Source organism: Rhinolophus hipposideros (genome assembly GCF_964194185.1).
Source record: "Rhinolophus hipposideros genome assembly, chromosome: 20".
Classification (NCBI taxonomy): Eukaryota; Metazoa; Chordata; class Mammalia; order Chiroptera; family Rhinolophidae; genus Rhinolophus; species Rhinolophus hipposideros.
This window is the reverse complement of record NC_138066.1, coordinates 27,412,297-27,426,059: the sequence shown is the minus strand read 5'-3', so window position 1 is coordinate 27,426,059 and position 13,763 is coordinate 27,412,297. Positions and strand designations below refer to the sequence as shown.

Genomic DNA, 13,763 nt, shown 5'->3' with positions numbered 1-13,763 from the left:
CCACTATATTAAGGACTCTTCTTGCCACTTTCCAATATTAGATTTCTTTTTTTCATCCCATGTCTTCCTTTTTCTTGGGTTAGTCTCTCATTTTGGGTGGAGTGGAGCCTTTCTTCTAGTCGCTTCCTGAGAGGATACTTGGGAGTTAATTTTTGGACACATTAAATGTCTAAAGATGTATTTATTCTACTTAACATTTATTAAGGGTTTGAATAAGTATAGAATTCTCGGTTGAAATCATTTTCCTTCAGACTTTGAAGGCGTTGCTTCATTGTCTTCTAGCTTTCAGTGCTGGAAGTCTGATGCCATTCTGATTCCAGAAGTTTTATATGAAACCTATTCCATTCTACTACTTTTGAAGGGTTTTTGTGTGTTTTTTTTAACTTTTGCATTCTAAAATTTCACTGTTATGTGCCTTCAAGTTGTTCTATTTTTGTGTGTTGCACAAAAAAAAAAAGGCTGCACACTTGGCAAGCCCTTTTAATATGGAACCATATACCCTTCAATTATGGAATATTTTCTTAAATTATTTCTTTAATTATTTCTTTCCCTTCTTTTTCTCTGCTCTCTTATACAAAAACTCTTAGTCAGATGTTGAACCTCACAGACTAGCCCTCTTATTTTTTCTTTTTCTCCCTCTCCTACTTTTCATCCCCATGTCCTTTTGCTCTATTTTCTTAGAGATTTCCCCAACTTTACTTCCTAGGACTTCTATTGGGTTTTTCAGGCTGTGATAACATATTTTTAATTTTCAGTGCTCTTTTGTTCTCTGAATTTTTCTCGGACAGACTCCTACCTTTTTTATGAGGATATAATGTCTTTACTTGTTTCTGAGGCTATTAATGACAGGCTTTGTTTCTTTTTATATTTTCTTTTTTCAGCATCGTCTCTCTAAATTGCTCTTTTGTTTCTTTGTTTTGGCCTCTGTCTTTCTTGTTACGTGCTTTTCACAACTGCCTGGTGATCCTTGGATGTTTGCTCAGATTTAAGAGAAGGGAACTCAATAGCTGTTGGGAAGCTCTGAGCACATGGACAGGGCTCTTTATTTATAGGCTTCACTGTAAGGTGATCTGGCACAGCCTTATCTTTAGGAAAGCAATGAAGCTAGTGTCAGAATCTTTAAGTGTATTCTCTCAGGCCAGTCAGAGTCTCCAGAGAAGTTTCTTCCAGTGTCCTCCCTAGAGAGGGTGTAAGTCTGAGTACCAGTGTTCCAAGAGTCCAATGGGGAAATATTCTGTATGGAAACTTTCATTTAATCCCCCTGTTTTGAGTACATACCACCTCTTCCCCCTATTTTTAACTATACTCCATGTCCCTCTCTAGAGAGCTCTGTTTTTATGCTTTTCAGAGAATAAGCCACTAGCTGTCTTCTAGAGTGGGGAAAGGGTATTTGTCCACCTATGCAGGGTGCAGGAGGACATCTAGAAGTCTAACTACTTTTCAAGCAGACTTCAACACATCCCCCTCACTAAGCTCCACATTCACCCCCACTTCCAGCAGTATATGGTGCCCATGGGGTGACTCCGGTTACTTCTCAGCTTTCTCTACTGCTGGCTTAGGATTCATCTTTCTCAAGTCTGCTAAATCCATCTGTCCATTTGCTTTCCAGCTACTAAAATTCACTTGCTTTTGTCTCCTTTCCCATCACTTTGTCTTTATAGATTTTTTTAAACCTTTTTAGGGAGGTTTTGGGAGACAGTGGTAAGTGACGAATATATTCAGTAACTGCCTTTCACCAGAAGTCCCTGCAACATCAACTTCAAGCAGGATATGACCCGCCAAATTCATGTTCAAGTCAGAAAGAAATGCTTTTCCTTTGTTCTGCCAGGAATAACCGTTACCAGCACAAGCTTGCAGCTGGTATGAATGCTTGTGTCTGTTGGCTCATTCCCTGCTGCTCCTATAGGATCATGGGCAGAACCACACTTAGCCATGGGCCATCGCCCAGGATTCCATGCCTAAGAGTACTGATATGAGCTATGTTCTCATCCCCAGTAGTAACATGTCTGTCACGAGTTTGGTGATGACCCCAATAACCTCAGCTTCCCTTCATTGCATTCAAGATGAGAACTGAAATCAGTGATCGTCTAGTTCAGTTCCATGCAGCACCGTTTGCAGAAACTGTTACAGGAAGTCTACTCCTTTCATCAAACAGAGCTCCAGGTTGTAAACAGAAGAGCTGAACAGGTGCAATGGATGATTTTCTCCCCACAGTAGCCATGGAACCTTGCACATAGTAGTGTCCCAGTAAATACTTATTCACAGGAATGAGTGAGTCAGTTTTTCCGGGTACTGGCTTTTTTTAATCTTAGACAATCCATTGAACCTTTCCGTGTCAGTTTCTTCTCCTGAATAATAAGGATGGTAGTTATACATATGCCTACAACTATTTTTGTAAGCCAACATGCATACTAGAAAAAACTTCCCCAGAATGTTAGCGGTGGTTGTACTAAAGAGGCAGGATGATATGGGTAGTTTTGTTCTGTTTTTTTCTATTCTCCAGATTTTCTGTACTGTGCTTATATTAATTTTGTAATGAAAAAATGTAATGGAATACGTAGACTAACAAGAAGAGCTTTGTCAGCATGAAGAAACATGTGAATATTAAACAGCAGTGGGGGAAGAGGAGAGGAAGGCAAAGGAGTTGACACCATTCCTTTTCATCCCATCTTAGAATAAATCACTGATGCAGAGAGGACAAACAAAAGACCTAAGTGGTTTCCCCTGGAATTGTAAATGCTACTTATCTCCAACGTTGTTAAGGAGCTGTTCATTAATTAAGTTGACCACTAACATATCGAGATACAAAAGCTTCTTGGAGGAATGAATGAGCTGAATCCCTCTGTGAAATTGAGGTTAAGTGACACTGAGAAAGCAGACGAGAGGAAGGCAGGAAGGTGGGAGTATTGTTCTGCCAGTGGGATTTACACTGTATTTTTTTCTGTCTTCTAGAAAGTTCAAAATTACAAACCTCGGGCCGCAAGCAGTCAGTCTCAAGGAGCCTGAAACACCTATTCCACTCTTCAAACAAGTTTGTGAAGACCTTGAAACGGTAGGTCCTGCGTAGTTTTTCCAGGCAGTCTTAACTTCTTAGGAATCAGCTGATTTTGGTTCTGAGTGGAAACTTGGTAGAAATTTTTTTGTTGTTATTAAAAATATATAAAGTCCATATCTCTTATTCCCTTTCACCATTTTCACCCATCCCTCCACCCTTCACCCCTGGGGCAACCATCAGTTTGATCTCTGTTTCTATGAGTCTGTCGATGTTTTGTTTTTTAGATTCTACATGTATTTGTCTTTCTCTATTTCACTTAGTATAGTACCTTCTAGGTCTGTCCATGTTGTCGCAAGTGGCAAGATTTCATTTTTTTTAATGGCTGAGTAATTGTACAGCATAGGGAATATAATCAATAGTATCGTAATAACTTTGTACAGTAACAGATGGTTACTAGATCTATTGTGGTGATCACTTCATAAATTACATAAATGTTGAATCACTATGTTTTACACCTGAAACTCATATAATATCATGTGCTAACTATACTTTCATTTAAATTTTTAAATAAATAAATATGTATCACATTTTTAAAAATACAAAGTTCACTTTTCTCCTGAGAATTTGGACAAGATAGTAATTTCTCTGAGTTCTGGTTCGTGAACTTTTCATATTTAGCAAGAATAGGCTCATAGGTATATTTTAAATTATCTTTTTCATATACAAAAATATTTTTTTCCCCTGATTCAGGCTTGGTAGAGAAAGATGGTTGAGGACAATTTTTATTTTGTTTTTTCTTTTTCTAGGGGACTCTACATAGCTGTTATATTTTATTACAAAGACAACATTTTAGTCACCAATGAAGATCAAATACCGATTGTTGAAATAGATGACTCTCACACCAGTTCCATTACACAAGATTTTCTGTGGTTCACGAAGGTATACTGAGTTCTGATTTCATTTTCCCCCATTTGCACCAACGTTACTCCACACAAATCTCTGAAACCTCAGTTGAGGGTCTCCAGTGATCAAAGTATTGGGGTGGGAGTAAATTATCTCAAAGGTCTCTTTCAGCCTTGAGATGCCCTATGTCACACAAAATGCCAAAAGAGCGTCTACACTACATTTTCAAAGCAAAGAAGCTTGCTTCCTGTCAGATTGTGTCTCCACTGTTCTGAGTTATGGGATCATTTGGCAAAGACTAAAATGTGGATCTGACTGTTTCATTAACATTCAGATCCTTTTCCAATTGGATAGAGATCAAAAAGTTGTTTTGCGTGTATCTGAAAATGGACTGGAGAGCAAACATCAGGGGTCAGATTTCCTTCTCCCTGCTGTGCTTTGATGCCACAACCTAAATCATGTACTGGCTCAGACAATGATAAGACCTCGTGCCTTCTTTTGCAGCTGTCTTGTATGTGGGAAGATATAAGGTGGTTAAGGCAAAGCGTACCTATCTCCATGTCCTCATCCACTGTACTGCAAACTCGGCAGAAGATGCTTGCAGCGACAGCCCAGCTACAGGTGAGGAGTCAGCTTTCAATCCAGACATCCACGGGAATTTGAGAAAAACTTGGTCAGTTCAGTTCCAATCTCACCTAGAAAGGAAAGGGTGGGCTCCTTCCTATGTTAGATCCCTAGGCCCATGAGGGCTTCTCGGACAGTCTGAGCTGTACACCTGCCTATGAAGGAACCTGTGCCTTTAGCAGTCTCCTGCAAGAGGAGCAGGGCTCTCTCTTGAAGAGTCTCGGAGAGACCCCCTAAACAAGGAGTGAGGAGACCTGAGTTCTGGATTTGATATTAATAAGTCAACTCATTTCTCCTTTCTGGGCCTCAGTTTCATCACTGACAAAATAAGAGTTTGACTAGATGACTTGAAGAAGCCTTGCTTCTCGGACATCCTGTGTTTTTATGAGTGTATGGAGATGGAGAAAGAGACCAGCAGATATGCTGAGGTGTTTCTTGGCTTGATGTTTTTGGTAAAGCACAGGTATTTGCTTACTTAAGACAAAAACAAAACCTCTTAAAAGTTTACCTTTAATCCTGAATTTATTCACTCTAGGAGTCCCTAATATCCCTACGAGTCCCTCCGAGAAATGACATTGAATTCTAACCAAGCTTTTCTGGGTTTTCCTCTTGTTGTTTTCTGGTATTCCTTGAATTGGTGGTTCTTAGCACAGAAAAACATCTGCTACATGGAAATGGGGTCTTTAAGAATTCTCTGAGGCTTCCACCGTAATCAGTATCTACCTACAAAGCTATATGCATAACAGGAATCTATGTAAGCTGTGTTTGGCCGGGCAATTCTAGCCAAGGCATAAAAACAAAACAAAACAAAACCGTATTTCTACGGCTCCACCCCACCTGCAAGAAACTTCATTTCTTGACCCACGTAATAATAATTTGACTTCCTGCAATAATAATAATTATTGTATTCCCAGTATAATTAATTCTGAAAAGTAACTCTTATCCCTTCTGTGCTACATACTCCATTCCATAAGCACTTTAGTACCCTGTGTCTTCAATGGCCTCAATATTTTAGCAAATACCGTGTTTCCCCAAAAATAAGACCTAGCCAGACAATTAACACTAATGCATCTTTTGGAGCAAAAATTAATATAAGACCTGGTATTATATTATATTATAGTATAGTAGAGTAGAGTATATTAATTATATTATATTATATTAAAGAGTGGGTCTTATATTATAGTAAAATAAGACCGGGCCTTATATTAATTTTTGCTCCAAAAGACACATTAGAGCTGGTTGTCCAGCTAGGTCTTATTTTGGGGGAAACACGGTAGAGCTCTCCATTTCAACTCACTCTCCATCTCAGAATCTTCTCCTTCAGCTGAAGAAAAAGTTCTTGGAGCTGGGCCGTAATAGCTGTGCTGAATGCAAAATGCCCCTTCCTTTCACTACTAACCAGCCTGAGTTGGACCGATCCACGAGACCTCCCACTGCTCCTCCATAAGGATACAGTCATTTCCCAGGAGGCTCAGATCCCTACTGGACCCTCCCACTAGCCCACTATCCAGCCCATACACGCCTGGATCACAGACTGAACAACTTTAGGGTTTCAAATGGGGCTCTTGATTGTATGGTTGTTGGAGGCTTTCTAGAACAATTTCAGCTGACATCAGTAACACGAGAAGGATCAGGCTGTCACAGGCCAGATGCTGAGGGGCTAGAAGGAAGCCATGATGGTCGGTGTTCCAAACTCATCTCCTCCTATTGCAGTAGATCTTGGATTTCCTTGCCCCAATGTATTGGCCCTACCACTTTTCATAATGCATCAGCCCCCTTCTGAGGTAATTTCCCTCCTCGTCTAGCTTAGGTTCCTTGGCCCATCGTAATCACTCCCTTGAAAATATTCTAAATTTCTGGCCACTGTCTCCTTCCATATTAATTTGGAAAAATCCCAAGCCTGGATGAATCCACCATGTCTACACTGGAGTAGTTGCACATTGCTGTAGTAAAGTCAAACAAAAAAGGGGGGTTTTACTGGTTTATGTTAAATTCATTACTATAATTCCCATGTGTAATGTTACCTAGTGATCGCGTCCCATTTCTCTACTAAATTCACTTTCCCAAACTACAAGGCAACTATTTAGAGCCTTCTCCATTCTCCCACATCCCCTTCCCTACGTTCTCCATCCCCACATCAGGTTATAACTTCACTTTACAAGTCATTATGAAATAAATGGGAATTAATTATTTTTCTGTCACCAAATTTAAAAGCGTCTTGCATTGACTCCACTTTCTCTTCCCTCCTATTCCAACAGATAAAGTCTTACTCCTCCCAGCAAGGCTTCTCCCTCCACATGTGGGTCCCAGTTCTTCCCTCCCATCTTATTTAAACATACTCCAATTTCTCCGGTTTAATGTCCCCTCAAATACCACCCCCCACTTTCCCTTTCAGCTACCAAGCTCTCTCTCTTCTCTTCCTTAGGCCCGAATGCTTGAAAGAGTTGCCTACATTCTCCTACTCCATTTACTTCATCACTCACCATTCAGTTCTCAGCCTTCTCCCTGACTTTTGCTATCACCAGGCCTACCAAACCGCCCTCTCAGGCCACCAGTAATTAGAGGAGATGATGTTCATAAAGCTTGGGTTTCAGGGCCCCTCACTTGCACGAGCCCCTGTGAGTGTGGGGGGTCATAGAGTGTTTTAGGTGGGGAGGAGTTGAGTTGCAATCAAGGAGCATTTCTAGTAAACTGCCTAAAGAAATCTCAGGGGACAAGGGGACCAGAAATTTTAAATGCTCCAGTATTTGGGGAGATTTTCCTTTCCCCTTCTAAATATTCACTTTTACACGTGATTTTTATATTTGTAATTTTGTATTCTTTGTCTTAAAGACAGCCCCAAAATTCCATGGTACAGACCCCTACAAAATCTGGATCTTTCCCGGCCAATGACTTCATTTCACTCAATCCAATGGACACTTTTAAATCCTCTTTGCAGCTGACATCTCAGAAGTGTTTGATACACTGGGTCCCACTCTCCTTTTTTAAACTGCCACTTCCTTTAGCTTTCATGACAACATAATTTCCAGATTTGTCCAACTCCCTGGCCTGTCTTTCTCAGTCTCTTTTGCTAGCTCACTTGCTGTGTCCTCTGCTTAGAATCTTCTTCTAATCTCTTTGCCTTGCTAATTCCTACATGTCCTTCAAATCTCAGCTTAAGTTTTATACTTCCTCAAGGAGCCCTTCTCTGATCTCCTGATGAAGTGAATCACTCTCACAGCACCTTGTCTTCTTCATTCAGAATGGTGATTGTAATCCCATTAGTTAATTTATATACTTATTTGGTTAGTGACCCAGTTGGATTGTGAATCCCTGATCTCAAGGAATGTATCTATCTTGGTCACTGCTTCCTTTTCCATGGGTGGCAGGTGGCAGACCCTCAGTAAGTGCTGGTTGGATAAATTGTTTGTCAATCCAACCCCTGTGCCCCAAAGATCACACTTACCCCCATCTAGCCAAAGGGAAAAAGGATCACAGACATGTACCTCATGCTCTAGTTACCACGTGGATAGTTCTCCAGCCCTGCATGGTGACCAGCTCCTCTTAGTACTCAGTACCTCTTAGTACTCAGTGTCACCCTTTATGGTACCCATCTAAAGCCAGAGCACTGTTGTGAATTCCCTTCCCTCCTCCTTTCTGCCTGCCTGCCTAAATAATAGGAGTCATTTTCAGCTTTTTTGTAAGACATATTGCCTAAACTATTTGCTGATCTTCAGAATGAAAATGGAGTACTGAAACCACCTTGTGTGTGTGTGGAATGGGGAGGGCGGGGCGGTGACAAGGCCCAGAGAAACCTTTCTGAAGAGGGAGAAAAATAAATTGAGGGAAATTGATGCTCATTTAATATTTTAGGTCTGTTTATTACTAACCTAACATTTCTTACAATGTTCTGAGGAAAGTAAAAATGCATTCTTGAATAGCTTGATTGGCATCCGCCATATTCTGTGGATTTACCTCTTGTATATCTCATTTTACTTTCCTCCACTTTCCAGCATCATGACCACTGCCTGATTACTCCAGTTACATCAGAAGCTTTGAAAGTCATCCTCCTGCTTCCAGTCTTAACACTCTCCAATCCATTCTCTACACTTCTGCCAGAGTAGCCAATTAAAGATTCTGACCAGATCATTCCCTATTCATACTCTTTCGAGAGTGGCCCACTTTATCATGGCACCCAAGGCCCTCATCACCATCTTTCTCCTCTTTGTATTTCCATAGCACCCTGACTTGCATTTATCACAGTGCATGCCAACCACATGCATCATCCTGTACCTTATTTTCCAGTTTCTGCTTTATAGGGAGGCCCTTTAATGCCTAATAGTATTTAATAGTTGTGAAACAACAACTTTCTTTTATTTAACAGAATAGGTGCCAGGCATGGTGTTAAGTGCTTTGCAAACTATATCTCATTTAATCGTCACCACACCCTGATGCGAAAGTACTATTATTGATATTAATTTAACAGATGATAAAACTGAGGGCTAGAAAAGTTAAATAACTTGCCCAAGGTCACACAAATAGGAAGTAGCAGAGTCTGGATACAAATCCAAATCTATATAACTCCAAGGCCTGCATTCTTTCCAGTAGTTCATCATCTTATTGTGTGTTCATTGACAAAAGCAGACAAAATTTTTTAATACGAGAAATTATCCAAGTTATAGTTAAAAAAGAAAAAGTAGAGTTCTATTCTGTATCATTTGGAGCTTGTTTAGAAGTAGCCTTACATTTTATTTGAAAGAAGGTAAATTGTGGATTAATTAATTGATTACTATAAATAGTATTACTTAGGCAAGAGGAGAGACAAGTATATGCCAGCATTTGGATTAAAAAAAAAAAAAGATGAAAAAGCCTGTATGTGGCCAAGACCCCACATTGTTTTTCCTACTCTTAGGGAAATGACAGAGGCCCCAAAAGGCAGAAGTATGCATTGCTCTTACATTAAGAGGTGTCCAAACTACTTATTTTCAAAATACAGTAATAATCTGACACTGTCGATTGAGTTACATTAAACTTTCCTCCTCCGTAGCTTTTAGAAATGAGTGTTAGTGAGTAAAAATCCAGGTAATGATTTATGAATACTGTGTCTTTTTCATTTTTCAACGGAGTTGGGGGGAAGGTTTCCCAAAATCTTTCCTCTCCTCTTCCAGACCTTCACATCTCTACTCTGGAATTCCCTCAACTTCCCATGTCTCCCCAAACTGCCTGAAGGTGTCCTGTGCATCTGTCTAGGGCTTACTGCCAGTCCTGTGCTTTGTGCTGGGTATACCCTCCATTCATTCCTGTGAACCAACGGGTGGCTTTTATTCCTCTTTACCTTGTAGGTTCCCAGATCTCCTAACCTTGACAGTATAGCATGACAGGTATTAACATGGCATCGTTTTCCTTTAAGCTCTAAAGAACCTCAAATTTCCCCCTGTGAGCACAGTTGCAATTTATTTTCACAAGGACATTCCGCTCTTAAATTGGGTGCTCCCCAGAGCTGACTATCCAACCCAATTTGATGTCAATAAAGAATTTCAGGAAGGGTTTTTAAGTGCTATCTTCTTCAGCCCATGAGTCATCATAATATCAAAGCTAACAGTGAACCACTGACAAATCATTTTGTTTAAAATGATCACCTCGTTCAATGTCTACCCACCAGCTTTAGTCCAAAATAAATCATATTTTCCCGTGTCCTAAGGATAATATGTAAATTCAGCCAACAAAAAACAATTATTAAGCTCTTACTATGTGCCAGACAGTGTGCAAGGAATCCAGAGACAGAGAGACAAAACCACCATGATCTCATGATATGTACATCAATATGCAGAAAAGCCAGAGTCATGCTAAAATGCAGATTTGTACAGGAAACAATGGGGGACAAAAGAGAACATGGTAAATTCTACCTGAGAGACTTGGGAAAGTCCTCCCAGAGAAGGTGAAACCTGGGCTGAGTCTTGACAATGAGTAAGTGTGAGCCAGGGTAGGATTCCAATTAGAGCAGTAAAGAAGGCTCATACCCTACCTGTATCAAACTTGAGAGTTTACAGAATTCTTTCTCATGCATTGCTTGACTTAATCTCTCAAACACTCTATAAGGTAAGGATTATGATAAGGGATATCTGAGCTTTAAGGACTCTTCATTTTACATGATAAAATTCAGGGCCAAAGAGAGTAAATAATTTTTCAGAAGTCAAAGAGTTAATGAACAGCAGCCAGCCCTGAAATTCAACTCCAGTGTAACTAAAGGCCTATCAGCAGTGCTATGCTTGCTGGAGCCAACTGGCTCAAGGAGAGCCAACTGTTAAGTATTCAGGAATTTGGAAAGCCTATTGTCTAAATCTTAGTAGCTTGAAATCAGCCAATGGTGGGAGTATTTACACCACAGAAATTGGCGTGTGCTATAAATCAGCCCCCCTCCCTCTTTTGATAGCCAGTTTATAGGCATAGCACTGCTATTGGCCAGCATTACTTTGCAGCAAACTGCTTTATATAAAACTGTAGTACTGCAGAAGGCTGGATTCAAAGCCTTACCCAATTGCTTCTCTATGATTTAGAGGTCAATTATTGGAAAGGAATAATCTGACTGAGTGATTAGGCCATTTTTTAAAACAGTAATCCTGCCAAATGAATTTTTACATGTGAATAATTACTCATGAATTTTTTTCCTTATGTGTCGCGTCCTTGTGAATTAAAAAAAAAAAAAAAAAAAGACTTAAGGCACAATCCCTACCTGTGAGGGAACATCCCCGTGTTTCTGTGGATGTGGATACCGTGGCTCATTCATTCTTAGGTCATCCTTGTTATGTTTACAAGTTCCAGTTCTCCTTTTGCTCTCCTGCTACCAGGTCATCTCATCAGCATTTGTGTACGCTCACAAAAATAACAGCTAGAAGCTCTGAGATGATTTATAATTTAAAAAAATAGATATTCCAAGTAAAAGCGTATTTTATCCTGTTCATCCGGTGCTCCAGGTGCTCTTAATCCCTCATATTTGTGAAATTGTTTATTTTAATCGCACCTAGCACCTACCTGGGCCCCTCCGCACTTCATGTGGCATCCTTCCCTTCCTACCTTTCTAAAAGTATTGTCTGCCTCAGTATTGACCTAGCTCACAAACAATTTTAACAAAGTTTTTTTAAGAACGAGAACTCCTTGCAATGCAGATAAGTCAAACCAGGCCGATCTCCCCGTTAAAAGTATCTTGAAGGAAATGTGCAGCCATTTGGGGACCTGGACAATGTGCTACACTGTCAATTCACTTCTTCATTTTAAACAACCCCATTTCATACCAGCTTGCTGTAGACCTCTTGAAAACTCCACAAGCAGCATACTTGAAATATCAGGCATTTTTCTTTAAAACATCTGGGATTCTCTTCAAGTGCTGGTAACTGAGGTTTATGAGCTGGTGTGTCTATGTGGGTGAGAGATATTTACAGATATTGAATTTGCTTAAAAAAACATAATTTTTATGCCTCTTGCTATCATCTTTGCAGGCTTATGGTGAAGGCATTTTCTTTGAGCTTCTGTTCAGCACATTTCTATCATGCCACATAGTCTAATATTCTAGGTTTCAGTCTGCTACAAAAAAAAAAAAAAACTTCTCAGAAACGTCAAATAATTATTCAGTGTCTTTTGTTGCAGTTTTGTTGCTTTGTTTGTACATCATCTAAGCCACCAGAAATCTATTTGTTTCTAGAACTTACTTGGAACACACAACTTGGGAAGAGTTTACTATGAGCCCATTAAGGACCGGCATGGCAACATCCTTATAGTCACCATCAGAGAGGTGGAGATGCTCTATTCATTTTTTAATGGCAAATGGATGCAGATCTCAAAGCTGCAAAGCCAGAGGAAGTCTCTGTCAACACCTGAGGAGCCAACAGCCTTAGACATTTTACTGATAACCATCCAGGTATGTAGCCTTTTCAATTTCCTAATATATTTCAGACTCTCAACACACTTATTGAGGCTCTAGTGAAATACACCAAGAGCCATTTCCATGTGCAGTGATGGAATGGAGCGGGTTCTGAGGCGTGTCATTGTTTGTATTCCACACATAGGAAAAATTCAGAAGCTTGTTTTTATTTATCACTCTCCAGATCTGGCATTCATCAAGCAATGCAAATAGTGGGCACCTTGAAAATGCCCCTGACCAATGAGCCAATGAGAAACATTTGAGAGAAACGTTGGAGTAGGGATCTACAGATAATATAATCGAAACATTAAACCGATACCTGAATGGATTGTAATAATAATACATTGCTAAACTATATGTGTATGTATGTGTGTATACTTGTATCTTGTGTGTTTACATATACACACATATATATATCACTTTGAACCAAAACATTCATACATATTTACTCTTGCTTGTTCCTTACAATACTCCCTTGAGACAGACAGACATGATTAAATCCATTTTAGGACTGAAATAACTGCGGCTCAAAGACATATGGCACCACACACACAGGCAGATTTAGTGAAGCTAAGGAAGGTTCAGCATCTTTCAGCTCTTCACTCGCACAAGGCCCTGGCAGGACCCTAGCAATTTTACATTCATAATTTTGTATTCTTTTCCTTAACTAAAGACCCCAAAATTGTTTTAGCTTCAGGCCCCACCAAACTTGGATTGGCCGCTGAGCACACAGCTAGACAACAGCAGAGCTGAAATTTGAACTCAGATCTTCTGAGTGGAAGCAAGCTTCTTTCTGCGACATTACATCATATTCTGAGGCAGGGGTTAGGATTGTTGTGAGTGTAGAATGGGAGATAAAAGATGAAAGACTCATCTGATCACCATATAGCCACCAAAATTCAAAATTCAGGCAGCTTAGATGCCCAGATGTTCAACATGGATGACAGAACCAGGGTACAGCCCCACACCTGCTCCTGCGTCCAGTGCAATCTCCATGCCATTACACTGCCTCACAGGTTCTTATGCGAACATGGATGGGCCTCAAGCCGTTTCTTTTTCTTGCTTTTCTTTCTTTTTTAAACCCAATGATGGGGATGAGTTCTATAGAACTGTCCAGTGAGATGGCAAAGCTGGGAGAAACATCTACTTTGAGCCCTATGCAGCCAATGGCACAAGACAGCCAACCCAAGTGCCCGTCAATAGACAATTGGATAAGAAAGATGTGGTGCATGTATATAATGGAATATTACTCGGCCATAAAAAAGAATGAAATCTTACTATTTGTGACAACATGGATGAACCTAGAGGGTATTATGTTAAGTAAAATAAGTCAGACTAACAAAG

At 40.0% G+C, this 13,763-nt stretch overlaps 1 protein-coding gene across 4 annotated transcripts in view; it reads left to right on the top strand.

The window, feature by feature from the left end:
* The window catches only part of ANKFN1 (ankyrin repeat and fibronectin type III domain containing 1), a 377,306-nt gene that overhangs the window by 314,574 nt on the left and 48,969 nt on the right, over nucleotides 1–13,763 (top strand). For all 4 annotated transcript variants that reach the window (XM_081027455.1, XM_081027454.1, XM_081027452.1 and 1 more), the window contains 4 exons: nucleotides 2,953–3,052; nucleotides 3,802–3,934; nucleotides 4,403–4,519; nucleotides 12,201–12,416. In XM_081027455.1, the coding sequence (XP_080883581.1) occupies nucleotides 2,953–3,052; nucleotides 3,802–3,934; nucleotides 4,403–4,519; nucleotides 12,201–12,416 (566 nt within the window). The remainder of the gene's footprint in view (nucleotides 1–2,952; nucleotides 3,053–3,801; nucleotides 3,935–4,402; nucleotides 4,520–12,200; nucleotides 12,417–13,763) is intronic.